Source organism: Rhinoraja longicauda, chromosome 19 (assembly GCF_053455715.1).
Source record: "Rhinoraja longicauda isolate Sanriku21f chromosome 19, sRhiLon1.1, whole genome shotgun sequence".
NCBI classification, from domain to species: domain Eukaryota; kingdom Metazoa; phylum Chordata; class Chondrichthyes; order Rajiformes; family Arhynchobatidae; genus Rhinoraja; species Rhinoraja longicauda.
This window is the reverse complement of record NC_135971.1, coordinates 11,489,970-11,503,941: the sequence shown is the minus strand read 5'-3', so window position 1 is coordinate 11,503,941 and position 13,972 is coordinate 11,489,970. Positions and strand designations below refer to the sequence as shown.

Here is a 13,972-nt window from a genome sequence, read left to right as displayed (position 1 = left end):
CTACCGGTTACTTGCTTTATTTATTGGAGGGTGGATTTGATGCATCTGTGCAACCAAGAACACTCTGATCTCGTTGTGAACAAATATATGAACTTCACTGAGGGACTTGAAATTTGTTCCGCATGTAAGGCTGTTCCAGAAAGCGAAGGCAGGTGAGATCCAAGACGAGTTGGTAAAATGGACCCATAATTGGCTTGGTGGTTGGAGGTGGAAGGTAGCGGTAGAAGGATGATTTTTCTGCCTGGAGGTCTGTGACTGGTGGTGTGTATCACAGATCGGTGCTGCAACCTTTGCTGTTTATTTTATGTTTTCGTGGCTTGGGTGTGAATGTAGGAGGTGTGTATAGTACGTTTGTGGAGAATGGGAAATGTTATGGGTTGCGAGGAAGTCTGTCAAAGTTTGCAACAAGTTCTCGGCTGGATCATCGAAACATTATTTTCATGCGGGGATATCAATTCTGGAGGACACAGTTTTCTTCACACAAAGAGTTGATAAGAGGTATCAGTTTTACCTCGCTTGATGATATCAGATGTTTCTCTCAATGCCATGTTGTAGAAAAAAGTGCGATCAAACGTTTCAATCATCAATGCTTCATCTGCCACCAACATTGGTTTAGCTTCATCACTAAACCTGCAAATATTTAACAGCTGGTTATAAACTGAGCATTTGAACTGTTCTTTGAAAACATACATTGTTTCTGTCAAAAGCATGTCCTACCTCGTCTTGCGACCAGCTACCTCCTGAAATAAATAAAACACAAATGTCAATAGACTGAGATGGATCGTCATGATCCCGACAGTGGGTATTTCGCCAAATTGCTACAAAAAAAACCACTGATAATTCCCATTTCCCAACTCTTTGCCTGTGCCACACAGACAGAAAGTGGATATTATGGTAAAGACATCGAACACTGGGCAAAGCATTAGGAATGTCGATGAAAATGGGCGCGATCATGCAACTTATGAGTAAGACCGAGCAGGTCGTGGGATTTTACCTGGAGAAGATGTCAGAGAAAATGGGATGAAATATTTTAGGATCAGCGTCGGATTTAAATGGGTGGGGGATGGAAATATTATCACTACTTTTGGGGGGAATAAAAGTCAAAGCTGAAATGTAAGATGACGTTTTAACAAATTCCATTAGAAATGCAGCAAAGAGAACGTGGAACTCACAGGACGGCCTGAAGACAATATTGCAGATAAATTTAAGTTGAAGTGGGATGAATACATGAGGATTCCTGGAATTTGGGGCAATGTTCGCGGATGTGGTGAGTAGTTGGAACAGACGGAACATTGACCCAGTTCTGAATTACTGGAAAATGCAGCATTTATTTCAGAAATGTAACCCACTATTTTGTGACTGTGCACTTTCACCACCAAACTGTAGTGTAACCCCCTCACCTTCAGAAATATCACGTCGTCCTTGTGATCTATCTGTTCCTGTAGCTTTGAGAGTTCCTCCTGAATGGACTTTAAATTCTCTTGAATCTCTTGAAGATTTTTGTCCATTGTTTTTACAAGCTTCTTCTCTTCCTCCCGGATCTCTCCCAGTAAGCGCTGCTCTTTCTCAGTGAGAATCTGGTGCAGTTCAGCAAACTGGGATGTGATCTGTGACTGAAGGTTGTGTGACTCTTTCTGTCAGATGAAAGATGAGAATCAATATATTGTGTTACTCTGCTGTGTTTCCACATGGCATGGCAGGTGACATTTGGCTAGTCAATGTCAAGTCCTGCAGTGCAGAAATAGGCTCTTCGGCCCAACATGTCCATGCTGGGCTCTGTACGTATCTACACTAACTCCATTTACTTGTATTTAATCCGTAGCTTTCATTTCCCTAATGTACGGCAATTCCAGAGCTCGTCTTGATAATTCTGAAATATTTTGTGAAAGTAATGTGCAAGCACATCATTCCCATTTTCCCAGTACAATTCCCTGCAACCTGTTCCATTCCGTGTGTCCATTAACCCTCACTGGACAGAACCAGGTCACCAGAACTGGCAGACAGCAGCACCTCTTGGAATGACAGACAGAGTCATACAGCAAGGGGTGTTAGATACAGACCAAGACGCCCCATCTGCGCTATTTCCTACAGTCCGCATTTGGACCAGATAGTTCTAAAATAGTTCTCCTAAGAATTTGTTCAAAGACTTTTTAACTGTAGTCAGTAGAGCGCCAAGAGGACGCGAGTTGTCTGTCAGTCAGAAAAGGTAGGGTGCAGGGCAAGGACGACCGTTGGCTGAGAGCAAAGTAAGTGGTAATTGCAGTGTGAAAAGGCAGTTTAAAAAGAGCGCCAAGAGGACGCGAGTAGTCAGTCAGAAAAGCTCATAACAAAAAATAAAGTGGATGAGCTTGAGGCTCAGTTGGACATTGGCAAGTATGATGTTGTGGGAATCACTGAGACATGGCTACAAGAGAAACAGCGCTGGGAACTGAATATTCAGGGGTACACAACATATAGAAAAGAGAGACAGGTGGGCAGAGGGGGTGGGGTCGCTCTGTTGGTGAGGAATGATATTCTCTCCCTCGCAAGGGGTGACATAGAATCAGGAGATGTAGAATCAGTATGGATAGAAATGAGGAATTGCAAGGGTAAAAAGACCCTAATGGGAGTCATCTACAGGCCCCCAAAGAGTAGCCTCGACATAGGGTGCAAGTGGAATAAGGAGCTAAAATTGGCATGTCGTAAATGTAATGCTCCGGTTATGGGAGATTTCAACATGCAGGTAGACTGGGAAATTCAGGTTGGTAATGGACCCCAGGAAAGAGAGTTTGTGGAGTGCTTCCGAGATGGATTCTTAGAACAGCTTGTACTGGAGCCTACCATGGAGAAGGCAATTCTGGATTTAGTGATGTGTAATGAACCTGATCTGATAAGGGGACTCTAATTAAAAGAGCCATTAGGAGGCAGTGACCACAATATGATAAGTTTTACTCTACAAATTGAGAGGGAGAAGGGAAAATCGGAAGTGTCAGTATTACAGTATAGCAATGGGGATTACATAGGCATGTGGCAGGAGCGGGCCAAAATTGACTGGAAGGAGGCCCTAGCAGGGAAGACGGTGGAACAGCAATGGCAAGTATTCCTGGGAATAAAGCAGACGTTGCAGGATCAATTTATCCCAAAGAGGAGGAAAGATTCTAAACGGGAGTAAGAGGCACCCGTGGTTGACAAGGGAACTCAAGGACAGCATAAAAATAAAAGAGAAGTATAACATAGCAAAGAAGAGTGGGAAGCCAGAGGATTGGTACTCTTTTAAAGAGCAACAGAAGATAACTAAAAAGGTAATACGGGGAGAAAAGATGAGGTACGAGGGTAAACTAGCCAATAATATAAAGGAGGATAGGAAAAAAATAGTCAAGGCAAATGTGGGTTCCTTGAAGACAGAAGCAGGGGAATTTATTGTGGGGAACAAGGAAATGGCAGACGAGTTGAACCGGTACATTGGATCTGTCTTCACTAAGGAGGATACAAACAATCTCCCAGATGTTCTAGTGGCCAGAGATTCTAGGATGACGGAGGAACTGGAGGAAATCCACATTAGGCAGGAAAAACTTTTGGGTAGGCTGATGAGACTGAAGGCTGATAAATCCCCAGGGCCTGATGGTCTGCATCCCAGGGTACTTAAGGAGGTGACTCTAGAAATTGTGGATGCATTGGTGATCATTTTCCAATGTTCTATAGATTCAGGGTCAGTTCCTGTCGATTGGAGGGTAGCTAATGTTATCCCACTTTTTAAGAAATGAGGGAGAGAGAAAAAGGGAAATTATAGACCAGTTAGTCTGACATCAGTGGTGGGGAAGATGCTGGAGTCAATTATAAAAGACAAAATTGCAGAGCATTTGGATAGCAGTAACAGGATCATAGAAACATAGAAAATAGGTGCAGAAGTAGGCCATTCGGCCCTTCGAGCCTGCACCGCCATTCAATATGATCATGGGTGATCATCCAACTTAGTATCCCGTACCTGCCTTCTCTCCATACCCCCTGATCCCTTTAGCCACAAGGGCCAGATCTAACTCCCTCTTAAATATAACCAATGAACTGGCCTCAACTACTTTCTGTGGCAGAGAATTCCACAGATTCACCACTCTGTGTGAAAAAAAACTTTCTCATCTCGGTCCTAAAAGACTTCCCCCTTATCCTTAAACTGTGACCCCTTGTTCCGAGTAAGCAGGATTTACGAAGGGGAAATCATGCTTGACTAATCTACTGGAATCTTTTGAGGATGTAACGAGGAAAATTGACAGGGGAGAGCCGGTGGATGTGGTATACCTCGACTTTCAGAAAGCCTTCGACAAGGTCCCACATAGGAGATTGGTGGGCAAAATTAGAGCACATGGTATTGGAGGTAGGGTACTGACATGGATAGAAAATTGGTTGACAGACAGAAAGCAAAGAATGGGGATAAATGGGTCCCTTTCAGAATGGCAGGCAGTGACTAGTGGGGTACCGCAAGGCTCGGTGCTGGGACCGCAGCTATTTACAATATACATCAATGACTTGGATGAAGGGATTAAAAGTACCATTAGCAAATTTGCAGATGATACACAGCTGGGTGGCAGTGTGAACTGTGAGGAAGATGCTCTGAGGTTGCAGGGTGACTTGGACAGGTTGTGTGAGTGGGCGGATGCATGGCAGATGCAGTTTAATGTGGATAAGTGTGAGGTTATCCACTTTGGTGATAAGATTAGGAAGGCAGATTATTATCTGAATGGTGTCAAGTTAGGAAAAGGGGATGTACAACAAGATGTCAAACTCTGTACAGATGGCGCCCGTAGTCAGGATCGAACCTGAGTCTCCGGCGCTGCATTCGCTGTAAGGCAGCAACTCTACCGCTGCGCCACCGTCCAGTCAGAGAGTTATGAATCAGTCAGTCAGAGAGTTGTGAATCTGTGGAATCCTCTGCCTCAGAAGGCAATGGAGGCCAATTCTGTGAATGTATTCAAGAGAGAGCTAGATAGAGCACTTAAGGATAGCGGAGTCAGGGGGTATGGGGAGAAGGCAGGAACGGGGTACTGATTGAGAATGATCAGCCATGATCACATTGAATGGCGGTGCTGGCTCGAATGGCCGAATGACCTACTCCTGCACCTATTATCTATTGTTATGGTACCTGACTCAACTATCTCCTCTGGCAACTCGTTCCATATACCCATTACCAAAGTTGCCCTTAATGTTCTATTAACTGTTCCCTCTCACCTTAAACCCATGCCCTCGCACTCTCCACGCCCTACTCAGGATAAAAGACGGAGTATTCTCCCGAACATTTCGTTTCATGATATTATACACGTGCAATAAATCTTTATTCAGACTCCTGCGCTCCCATTAGTAAAGTCCTTGCCTGCCCAACCTTTCCCAATAGTTCGGGCCCACGACCACTGAGCTCCATGCAGGTGCCCACTTATTACACGCCACACAGGGATTAAATCTACACATAAAACCTTAAATCGATAAGACAAATCCTCACCTGAACTCCTGAAATGCTCCGTTTTTGTTTCTGCTCAATTTTCTCGATCTCTGATTTCTTTTCTGCGAGAGATGCGGAAGATTTCACCTGATCCAGGGGTTGGGTTTCAGATCAGAGAATAAACATGTCAGACATTAAAGAATAGATTACACAATGATGTGATCAAAAACGATTTGCTTTTACCTTGTAGATTTCAACAGCTTCATCTACCGGCATGAAGCTGTGAGACTTGTGTTCCCGCCCAGCTGCACAAATCACACAGATCAGCTTCTTGTCCGTTTCACAAAAGAGCTTCAGCTCTTCCTGATGTTTCTCGCAGTGAGGTTTACTTTCCTTCTCTGTCCGATTCAGGCTCAGTGTTCGAGCTTTCTCAGCCAGTCTCGCCAAGGCCCGACTAACCCTGAGGGTGCGGTCTTCAAACTCCTCCCTACATTCCGGGCAGGAGTTTCTCTCCTCCCTGTCCCAACTCTGTGTGATACAGGAGCGGCAGAAGTAGTGGCCACACTCCAGTGACACCGGATCGGTGAAGAAATCCAGGCAGATGGGACAAACTGCCTCCTCGGTTAAACTCTCGACCGGGTCTTTCGCAGCCATTGTAACTCCGCCTCTTCCTGGTTCAGTGTTTTCCACTGCGCGCGCTGCCGTCTCCGGCAATGACCTTATTTGGCTGCAAGTGTTCAGTGTGAAGGTGTCCTGGCCACTTCCAACTAATCACTCGAGGGAGGGGTCACTTAGACATTAAAGCGGCCTGAATATAGATGAAAGCGGAGATTGCCCTGGGATTGTGTAAGGCAGGACAGAAAAGGACAGGGACCAGCGCTAAGGAGGTGTAACTGAGGAGACGTTGCACCTGTTGGGCAGTGGAACCCGCCGCCCGCATCTCCGTTCACAGCCCGGGATCAAGATAGAACGAGACTTCCACCCGGTCTCAGAGGATCGTCTGACATAGGACCCGAGGGCCACAATCATGGCGACCACTTTTAAGTAATTGGACATATGCACCTGCGGCGCCAACAAGGGTGGGGTGGGGGGTTCCCCCGCTGTCAACCACGGGGCAAGTGGTTCACGGGTTCTTCTCAACCACCACCTCTCAAGTCAATGAAAACCTGCCACTGTTGAAGGTGTAGGAAATGCAGTCGCCAATTTGTAGAAAGGACAACTCAAAAACAATGCTCAAAAGATTAAGGGGTGGTAGCGGTAGAGTTGCTGCTTCACATCGTCAGAGATTCGTCAAAAGGCCGAATGGCCGACTCGTGCAATTATTTTCTACGTTTCGCCGTTTCTATGGTGACGTTTTGGAGAGTGAATCCATTCATCTGGGATGGAGCAAGATTTCCATGAACTGGGCCAATGGGCGGATTAACGGCTGATTTATTTGACTCGGTTAAAGGTGATGCAAGTTGGTAAGACAGGCCAGGGCAGTTTATCTGTCTGTCTGTCGTAAGAAAATAACTGCAGATGCTGGTACAAATCTAAGGTATTTATTCACAAAGTCCTGGAGTAACTCAGCAGGTCAGGCAGCATTTCAGGAGAGAAAGAATGGGTGACGTTTCGAGTCGAGACCCTTCTTCAGACTGATGTGGGTGGGGGGGGACTATCTATCTATCTATCTATCTATCTATCTATCTATCTATCTATCTATCTATCTATCTATCTATCTATCTATCTATCTATCTGTCTGTCTGTCTGTCTGTCTGTCTGTCTGTCTGTCTGTCTGTCTGTCTGTCTCTATGTGGCAGGAGGGGGATGCTGGGGGGAGAGAGGGGGTGTGGGGGGAAGGGGGTAGTGGTTGTGGAAAGAGAGTGGGGTGGGGGAAGGGGACAGTGGGGTGGGGAAGAGGGGACAGTGGGGGTAGGGTGGAGGGGACAGTGGGGGTAGGGTGGAGGGGGACAGTGAGAATGGGGGTGGGGCGAGTGTGTGGAGGGGAGGGGTGGGGGTAGGAGGGGCTGAGGGTGGGGAGAGGAGAGGAGCGGGAGATGGGGGAGGAGGGGTGGAGGAGAGAGGGGGGATAGGGGAGAGTGAGAGTGGGGCTGGGGGAGGAGAGAATGGGGGGAGGGGAGGAGCAGAGAGTAGGGGTGGGAGGGAGAGTGGGACTGGGGAGGGGGACAGTGGGGGAGGAGGGGTGGTGGTGGGGAAGAGAGAGTGGGGGTGGTGGGGAAGGGGGACATTGGGGGTCAGGGAAGAGGGGGTAGTGGGGGGAGGTTGGGAGGAGCAGAGAGTGAGGGTGGGAGGGAGAGTGGGACTGGGGAGGGGGACTGCGGGGGAAGGGGGATAGTGGTGGGGGGGAGAGAGAGTGGGGGAAGGGGACAGTTGGTGTCAGGGAAGAGTTTGGGGTGGGGAAGAGGGGAGAGTGGGGGGGAGGGTGGGGGTGGGGGTGGGTGGGGGGAGGGGGACAGTGAGAATGGGGGTGCAGCGAGTGGGTGGATGCGAAGGTGGGGGTAGGAGGGGGTGACGGTGGGGGGAGGAGAGAGCGGGGGAGGCGGGGTGGAGGAGAGAGGGGGATGGGGAGAGTGAGAGTGGGGCTGGGGGAGGAGAGAATATGGGGGTGCGGAGGGTGTGGGGGAGGAGAGAGTGGGGGAAAGGGGGGTGGGGGAGTGAGAGTGGGGCTGGGAGAGGAGAGAATGGAGGGGAGGGGGAGGAGCAGAGAGTAGGGGTGGGAGGGAGAGTGGGACTGGGGAGGGGGACAGTGGGGGAGGAGGGGATGGAGGGGAGAGAATGGGGGTGGGGGAATGAGTGAGTGGGGGAAAGGGGGGTGGTGGTTAATGGGGGGTGGGGAGAGTGGGGGTGGGAGGAGAGCGGGGTGGGGAGGAGGGAAGAGTGGGGGTAGGGAGGAGGGTTGGGGGGAAGGGGACAGCAGGGGTGGGGGTGGTGGTGGGGGGATGAGAGAGTGTGGGTGAGGGGGGAAGGGGGCGGTGGGGGTCAGGGAAGATGGGAGAGTGGGGGGGATAAGGGGGATTGAGTAGTGGGTTGAGGGTGCTACACCAATACAGGAGAGGCTTTGAATCCAGGGCTCCTCGGTCACACCCTCTCCCCTTCCCTGTACACCCTCTACGAGGAACTTGGTCTCCCACTTGTCTTTTAATGACAATTAAAAACTCATACCCACTTACAGTATTATATATTAATAGGTTCGTGCAATAGATAAATGAAATACCCTCTGGTTGAATTTGGATAATTTCCACGACTAGTAAGGTTCACAAGAACCGAATAGAAAGTTTGTGTTTATTAGAACATGTGCTTGGTGCTTCTCGACCCGAAACGTCACCCATTCCTTCTCTCCAGAGATGCTGCCTGTCCCGCTGAGTTACTCCTGCATTTTGTGTCTACCTTCGATTTCAAACCAGCATCTGCAGGTCTTTCCAACACATCAACACAATCTGTTCGGATAGTATAACTTGCTTTTAAAGTCTGTTTGTCAATGTTCCTGTCTGCAAATCGATTCTCCATTCTTGTTACAATTACTGGCTGCACTTCAATGCGATTTACGCCCGCAAAGCACTCTGGGGTCTCCTAAAAGAGATGCGAGGACATTGTATAAATGTTAGCGGGTTGTGACGCTGCAATGCTGAGAACTATATGCTACAATACAATACAATACAATACATCTTTATTGTCATTGTACAAGGAGTGGTACAACGAGATTGCGAATGCGCCTTCCATACGATGCAATAAATCAATTGGCTAATCAGTATAAATTTAGACAACCCAATGAAACAAAATTAAAACAGTTTTAAAACAGAATAAAGTGCAAGTAGATCTGTACCGGTTCGCTGTGCGATGTGACCATCCGGCTCAGTAGGACCGGTTCATAGCAGCTATGGCCTTGGGGATGAAGCTGTTCCTGAGTACGGAGGTGCGGGCGTAGAAGGCCTTATAGCGTCTGCCCGATGGTAGAAGTTCGAACAGACTATTGCAGGGGTGTGAGGAGTCTTTGTGGATGCTGGTGGCTTTTCTGAGGCATGGTGTGTTGTAGATGCCCTCCAAGGCTGGTAGCTGTGTTCCGATAGTCCTCTGAGCTCTATGGACTACCCGCTGAAGTGCACATTTTAACTTCCAGTTTCCCTATCTATTGTACTTGTGTTTGACTTGACTGCATTTATCTTTGGTATTAGCTCATTTGACTGGATAGTGTGCGAAAGTAAATCTTTGTACACGTGAAAATAATAAACCTAAACCGGTTTGGGACTGGAGACACTGCGGCAGGTGGGGGCGGGGGAGTGCCGGGGGTGGGAGGCGGGCGGGTTGGGGTGGGCGGGGGTTTCACACCATCCGGTGTTTATGTTCTGCCCCCGTGTTGTCCGTGATCCGTAGGGCCGCCGAGTAATGATGGTGGCCTCACTCACAGAGAGTTTTGGACATTCTGTGAAGAAAGTTACATATTTGGAATATAAATCGATAATTATTTAACTGGTTTAGTCGACAAATTCGTTGCACTACCCCATCACAAACGCTGCCGTGGCTGGCGGGGTGTTCCAGTGATTACTAGCGAGATCCGACGACCAGGGTTCGATCTTGGCCTCCGGTTCTGCCTGTGTGGACTTTGTTCATTCAACCCGTCACCGCGTGCTTTCCCCTCGGGTGCTCCGGTTTCCTGCCACTTCCAGAGGGCGTGAGGGGCTCTCGGTGAACCGGCTGCTTGATGTGACCCCAGCGTAGGTTAGTGTGGGGGTGGAGGCAAGGGGTAATAGTGTAGGGTGAGGGGAGGTTGAGGGGTGATGGTACGAGTGCGAGAAATGAGTGCAAGCAGTGGGGCTGATGGGAATACAGTGAGTGGCGGCAGAGAGTTGATTCACAAGAGCCAGGAGTTGCTGGAATCTGGAACAAAATTTTAAAAATCCGCTCGACTCAACGGGTGAGTCAGCATCTGTGGAGGGACATGGATGTTTCATGTTTCCACTCGTGATCCTCAGGCTTGATGGACGATTGGCTTCCCGTCTTTAAAATCGTGCGTAAAAAAGAACGAGCCTTTACAGAATTTCACTTTCAGAACTTGAATTTCCCCTTGAACCGCACGGCCGCTGCTATGACTTGGTACATCTAGATTGTGCTCGTGTACAGTATGATTTGAATGGACAGCACGCAGACAAAGCTTTTCACTGTACCTCGGTGCACGTGAAATCATAAACCAAACGAAACCACCATGTTGTTGTCAGCGTGTCAGTGAATGAATGAATGAATGAATGAATGAATGAATGAATGAATGAATGAATGAATGAATGATTGGATGACAGTTTATTATCACATGTGACATGTCAGAGTGGGATTCATTGTTTTGCATGCACAAGTCTGCAAAGAGTCGCCACACAAACTGCACCGACAGAGTTACAAAGTATTCCACTTAGTCCCCAATGGTCCCTCTGTTCTCGCAGCCCCCCCCCCCCCCCCCCCAACACGCCGGTCCCTATTTGTTCTCGGCCGCGCGTCCAACCAAGGGTCTCGACCCGAAACGTCACCCATTCCCTCTCTCCTAGATGCTGCCTGACTGCTGAGTTACTCCAGCATTTTGTGACACCTCCACCCTTCTGCACGCACACGAGCCTGTCGACCTCATGGCGCCCTCTGCAGGCCTGTCCTCGACCGCCGGCGTCGGTCCTCGACCACCGGCCCCGTCCACACCGCCGCTGGGTCCTCTCCAGACGACTCCTCGGCGCCTGCCGGGAGCTTCCCCAATGATTTTTCCCTGTACCTCAGTTCACGTGACAATGAACTACATCGCTGTGTAACGTTACATTGGCCGGCCAGTCGTAATCCCGGTTTTAAGCATGATTGTTAACTAAAGGGCCGCAATTCCACAGAAACTGGCGAACTCGAGGCAGCAACTGGCAGTCGGCGTGAGGTGTTGAGGCAGCGATTTATTTATTGAATGAGGAACCCAGAGACACAAATTGAAGTCTCCTAACGCACCTTAAATAGAGTTACTCATAAGTGATAGGATCAGAATTGGGCCATTCATCCGCACAGCCACACAATCATGGTTGATCTTTCTCTCCCTCCTAACCCCATGCTCCTGCCTTCTCCCCATTTCCTTTGACACCCGTACTATTCAGAAATCTAGCTATCTCTGCCTTATATAAACCGGAGCTGCTTGTTAGGAGTTGCTGATATTTGCCTGCGGATGCGGGCTATCGAAAGGCAAGAAGATTGCTTGGAGAGCATTTTGGTGACAAAATGAAGATTGCTAACGCATACATGAAAAAGGTCTTTGCTTGGCCAGTTATTAAGGCGGAAGATGTGAAGGCGTTGCATGAGTTTGCAATGTTTCCCAGTTGGTGTTGTAATTCCATGACAAATGGCAGCCACATGGAAGAGATGAACATTGTTAGTAATATGAAGGCTATCGTCCTGAAACTGCCCAATAGGCTGAGAGAGAAATGGAGAGATAAAGCTGGACTGATATGGGAGGTCGAAGCCAGGGGGGCAATGCTTTTCGACTTAGTGAATTTCATGGAAAGAGAAGTACATTTAATGTCAGACCTACGCTATGGGAATATTCAAGATCCCAAATCAGCAACTGTTAAAGACTCTACATTTACTAAGGGCAGGGGAAGATCAGAACCTAAGGAAAGCTGCCACCGTAATACCTGTAGAAAAGAAGGGCAGAGGAATACGGACGCGATGCCGGAGCAAGTGGAAAAAACAGAGAAGCCGGCCACGAGTGACGTTGTTTCCCCCCCCCCCCCCCAGTTAACTGCACATATTGGGGCCGGGGTAGAAGTCTGTACTTTCACCATCCTGCCAGTACAGGTAAGAAGCAGTGAAGGGAATACAGTGTTGCAAACATATGCCTTTTTGGACAGTGGGAGTTCCGCTACCTTATGCACAGAAAGCTTGATGAGGAAACTGGATATTACAGGAGAAAAGGTTAAGCTTCTCTTGAACATCATAAATGGTCCGAAATAACACGATAGTTATCATATCACAAGCATGGAGATAGCTAGTCTGGAGGAAGACAACTTTATACAGATATCTGATGTGTTTACACAAGAGACTATACCCGTCTCTCATTCGAACATACCTAAGCAAGAGGACTTGGAAAAGTGGCCTTACTTGAAGGATGTAAAATTACCCAAAATAAACTCAAGTATTGACCTACTTATCGGAACGAATGCTTTTGAAGCATTAGAACCTAGAAGGGTTATTACCAGTCAAGAAGGTGGTCCGTTTGCTGTGAAAACCATTCTCGGATGGGTTATCTGTGGCTCCCCAAGAAAGAATAATAAAGGCAGAAAGGGGAATAATTATACTGTGCTGCTGTCAACTGGATATCTATCGTAAACCTAGAGGAGTTGTTGACTAAGCAATATAATCACGACTTCAATGAAAGAGCCGGCAAGGAATCAGAAGAAATGTCCAGAGAAGAAGTGAAATTCTTGGAAATTATGGGTCGCTCAGTAAAGATGATAGAGAGTCACTATTGCCTGGATCTACCCTTTAAACAAGAAGGTCTTAGTCTGCCGAATAACCGATGCATTGCAGAACAACGTATTCAGAATCTGAAACGCAGGTTTGGTAAGAATACTCAATTTCATGATGAATATACATCTTTCCTCTCGGAAATGATTAATAATGGTTATGCAGAAAGAGTGCCGGAAGACCAGCTGAATAGAGGTGATGGAGAACTTTGGTATATCCCACATCATGGGGTGTATCATTCAAAGAAGGGAACATTAAGAGTGGCCTTCGACTGTGCTGCGGTTTTCAAGGGTAAATCACTTAACTGTCAGCTGTTACAGGGTCCAGACTTAACGAACTCACTCATCGGAGTTCTTATCAAATTCAGACAAGAGCCGGTAGCCTTGATGGCAGATATCAAAGCAATGTTTTATCAGGTCAAGGTGTCGGAAAAACATGTTGACTACTTGCGATTCCTATGGTGGCCGGACGGTAATGCACAACAAGATCTTGTTGAATATAGGATGAAGGTACATCTCTTCGGAGCAGTGTCATCGCCGAGTTGTGCAAACTTCGCATTGAGGGAAACCGCTGAGGATAATAAAGCTTACTTTTCAGAAGAGGTGACAAACACATTAAAGAGCAATTTCTATGTGGACGATTGTTTAAAATCTATGACGATGGAAGAAGAAGCGATTCAAATGGTCAAACACTTGACTTCCCTTTGCAATAAGGGAGGGTTCAGGCTAACGAAATGGATCAGCAACAGCCGTGCTGTACTGGAAACTAGTCCACCGGAGGACAGAGCTAAGGAGACTCGGGAGTTGGACTTGGATAAGGACGATCTGCCCATGGAAAGAGCACTGGGATTGCACTGGTGCGTTGAAACAGATGTGTTCAAGTTCAGAATCTCGATTCAGGATCGACCATGTACAAGACGGGGCATCCTGTCTGTGATTGTTTCTGTTTACGACCCTTTGGGATTTCTTGCACCATTTACACTACCAGCCAAGTTAATTTTGCAGGATCTCTGTGAGAAGAAACTTGGATGGGATGAGAGTATAACGCAAATCGTCTCTCAGCGATGGACAGAGTGGTTACAAGATCTCAACA

General features: G+C 47.8%; 1 protein-coding gene across 1 annotated transcript in view; it reads right to left on the bottom strand.

The window, feature by feature from the left end:
- Positions 1–6,061, bottom strand: part of LOC144603131 (nuclear factor 7, brain-like) — a 33,595-nt gene extending 27,534 nt beyond the window's left edge. The window contains exons 1-4 of the mRNA XM_078416280.1: positions 5,651–6,061; positions 5,468–5,554; positions 1,401–1,634; positions 718–740 (exon numbers count right to left, since the gene is read on the bottom strand). Of these exons, the coding sequence (XP_078272406.1) occupies positions 718–740; positions 1,401–1,634; positions 5,468–5,554; positions 5,651–6,061 (755 nt within the window). The remainder of the gene's footprint in view (positions 1–717; positions 741–1,400; positions 1,635–5,467; positions 5,555–5,650) is intronic.
- Between the last annotated feature and the right edge of the window lie 7,911 nt (positions 6,062–13,972).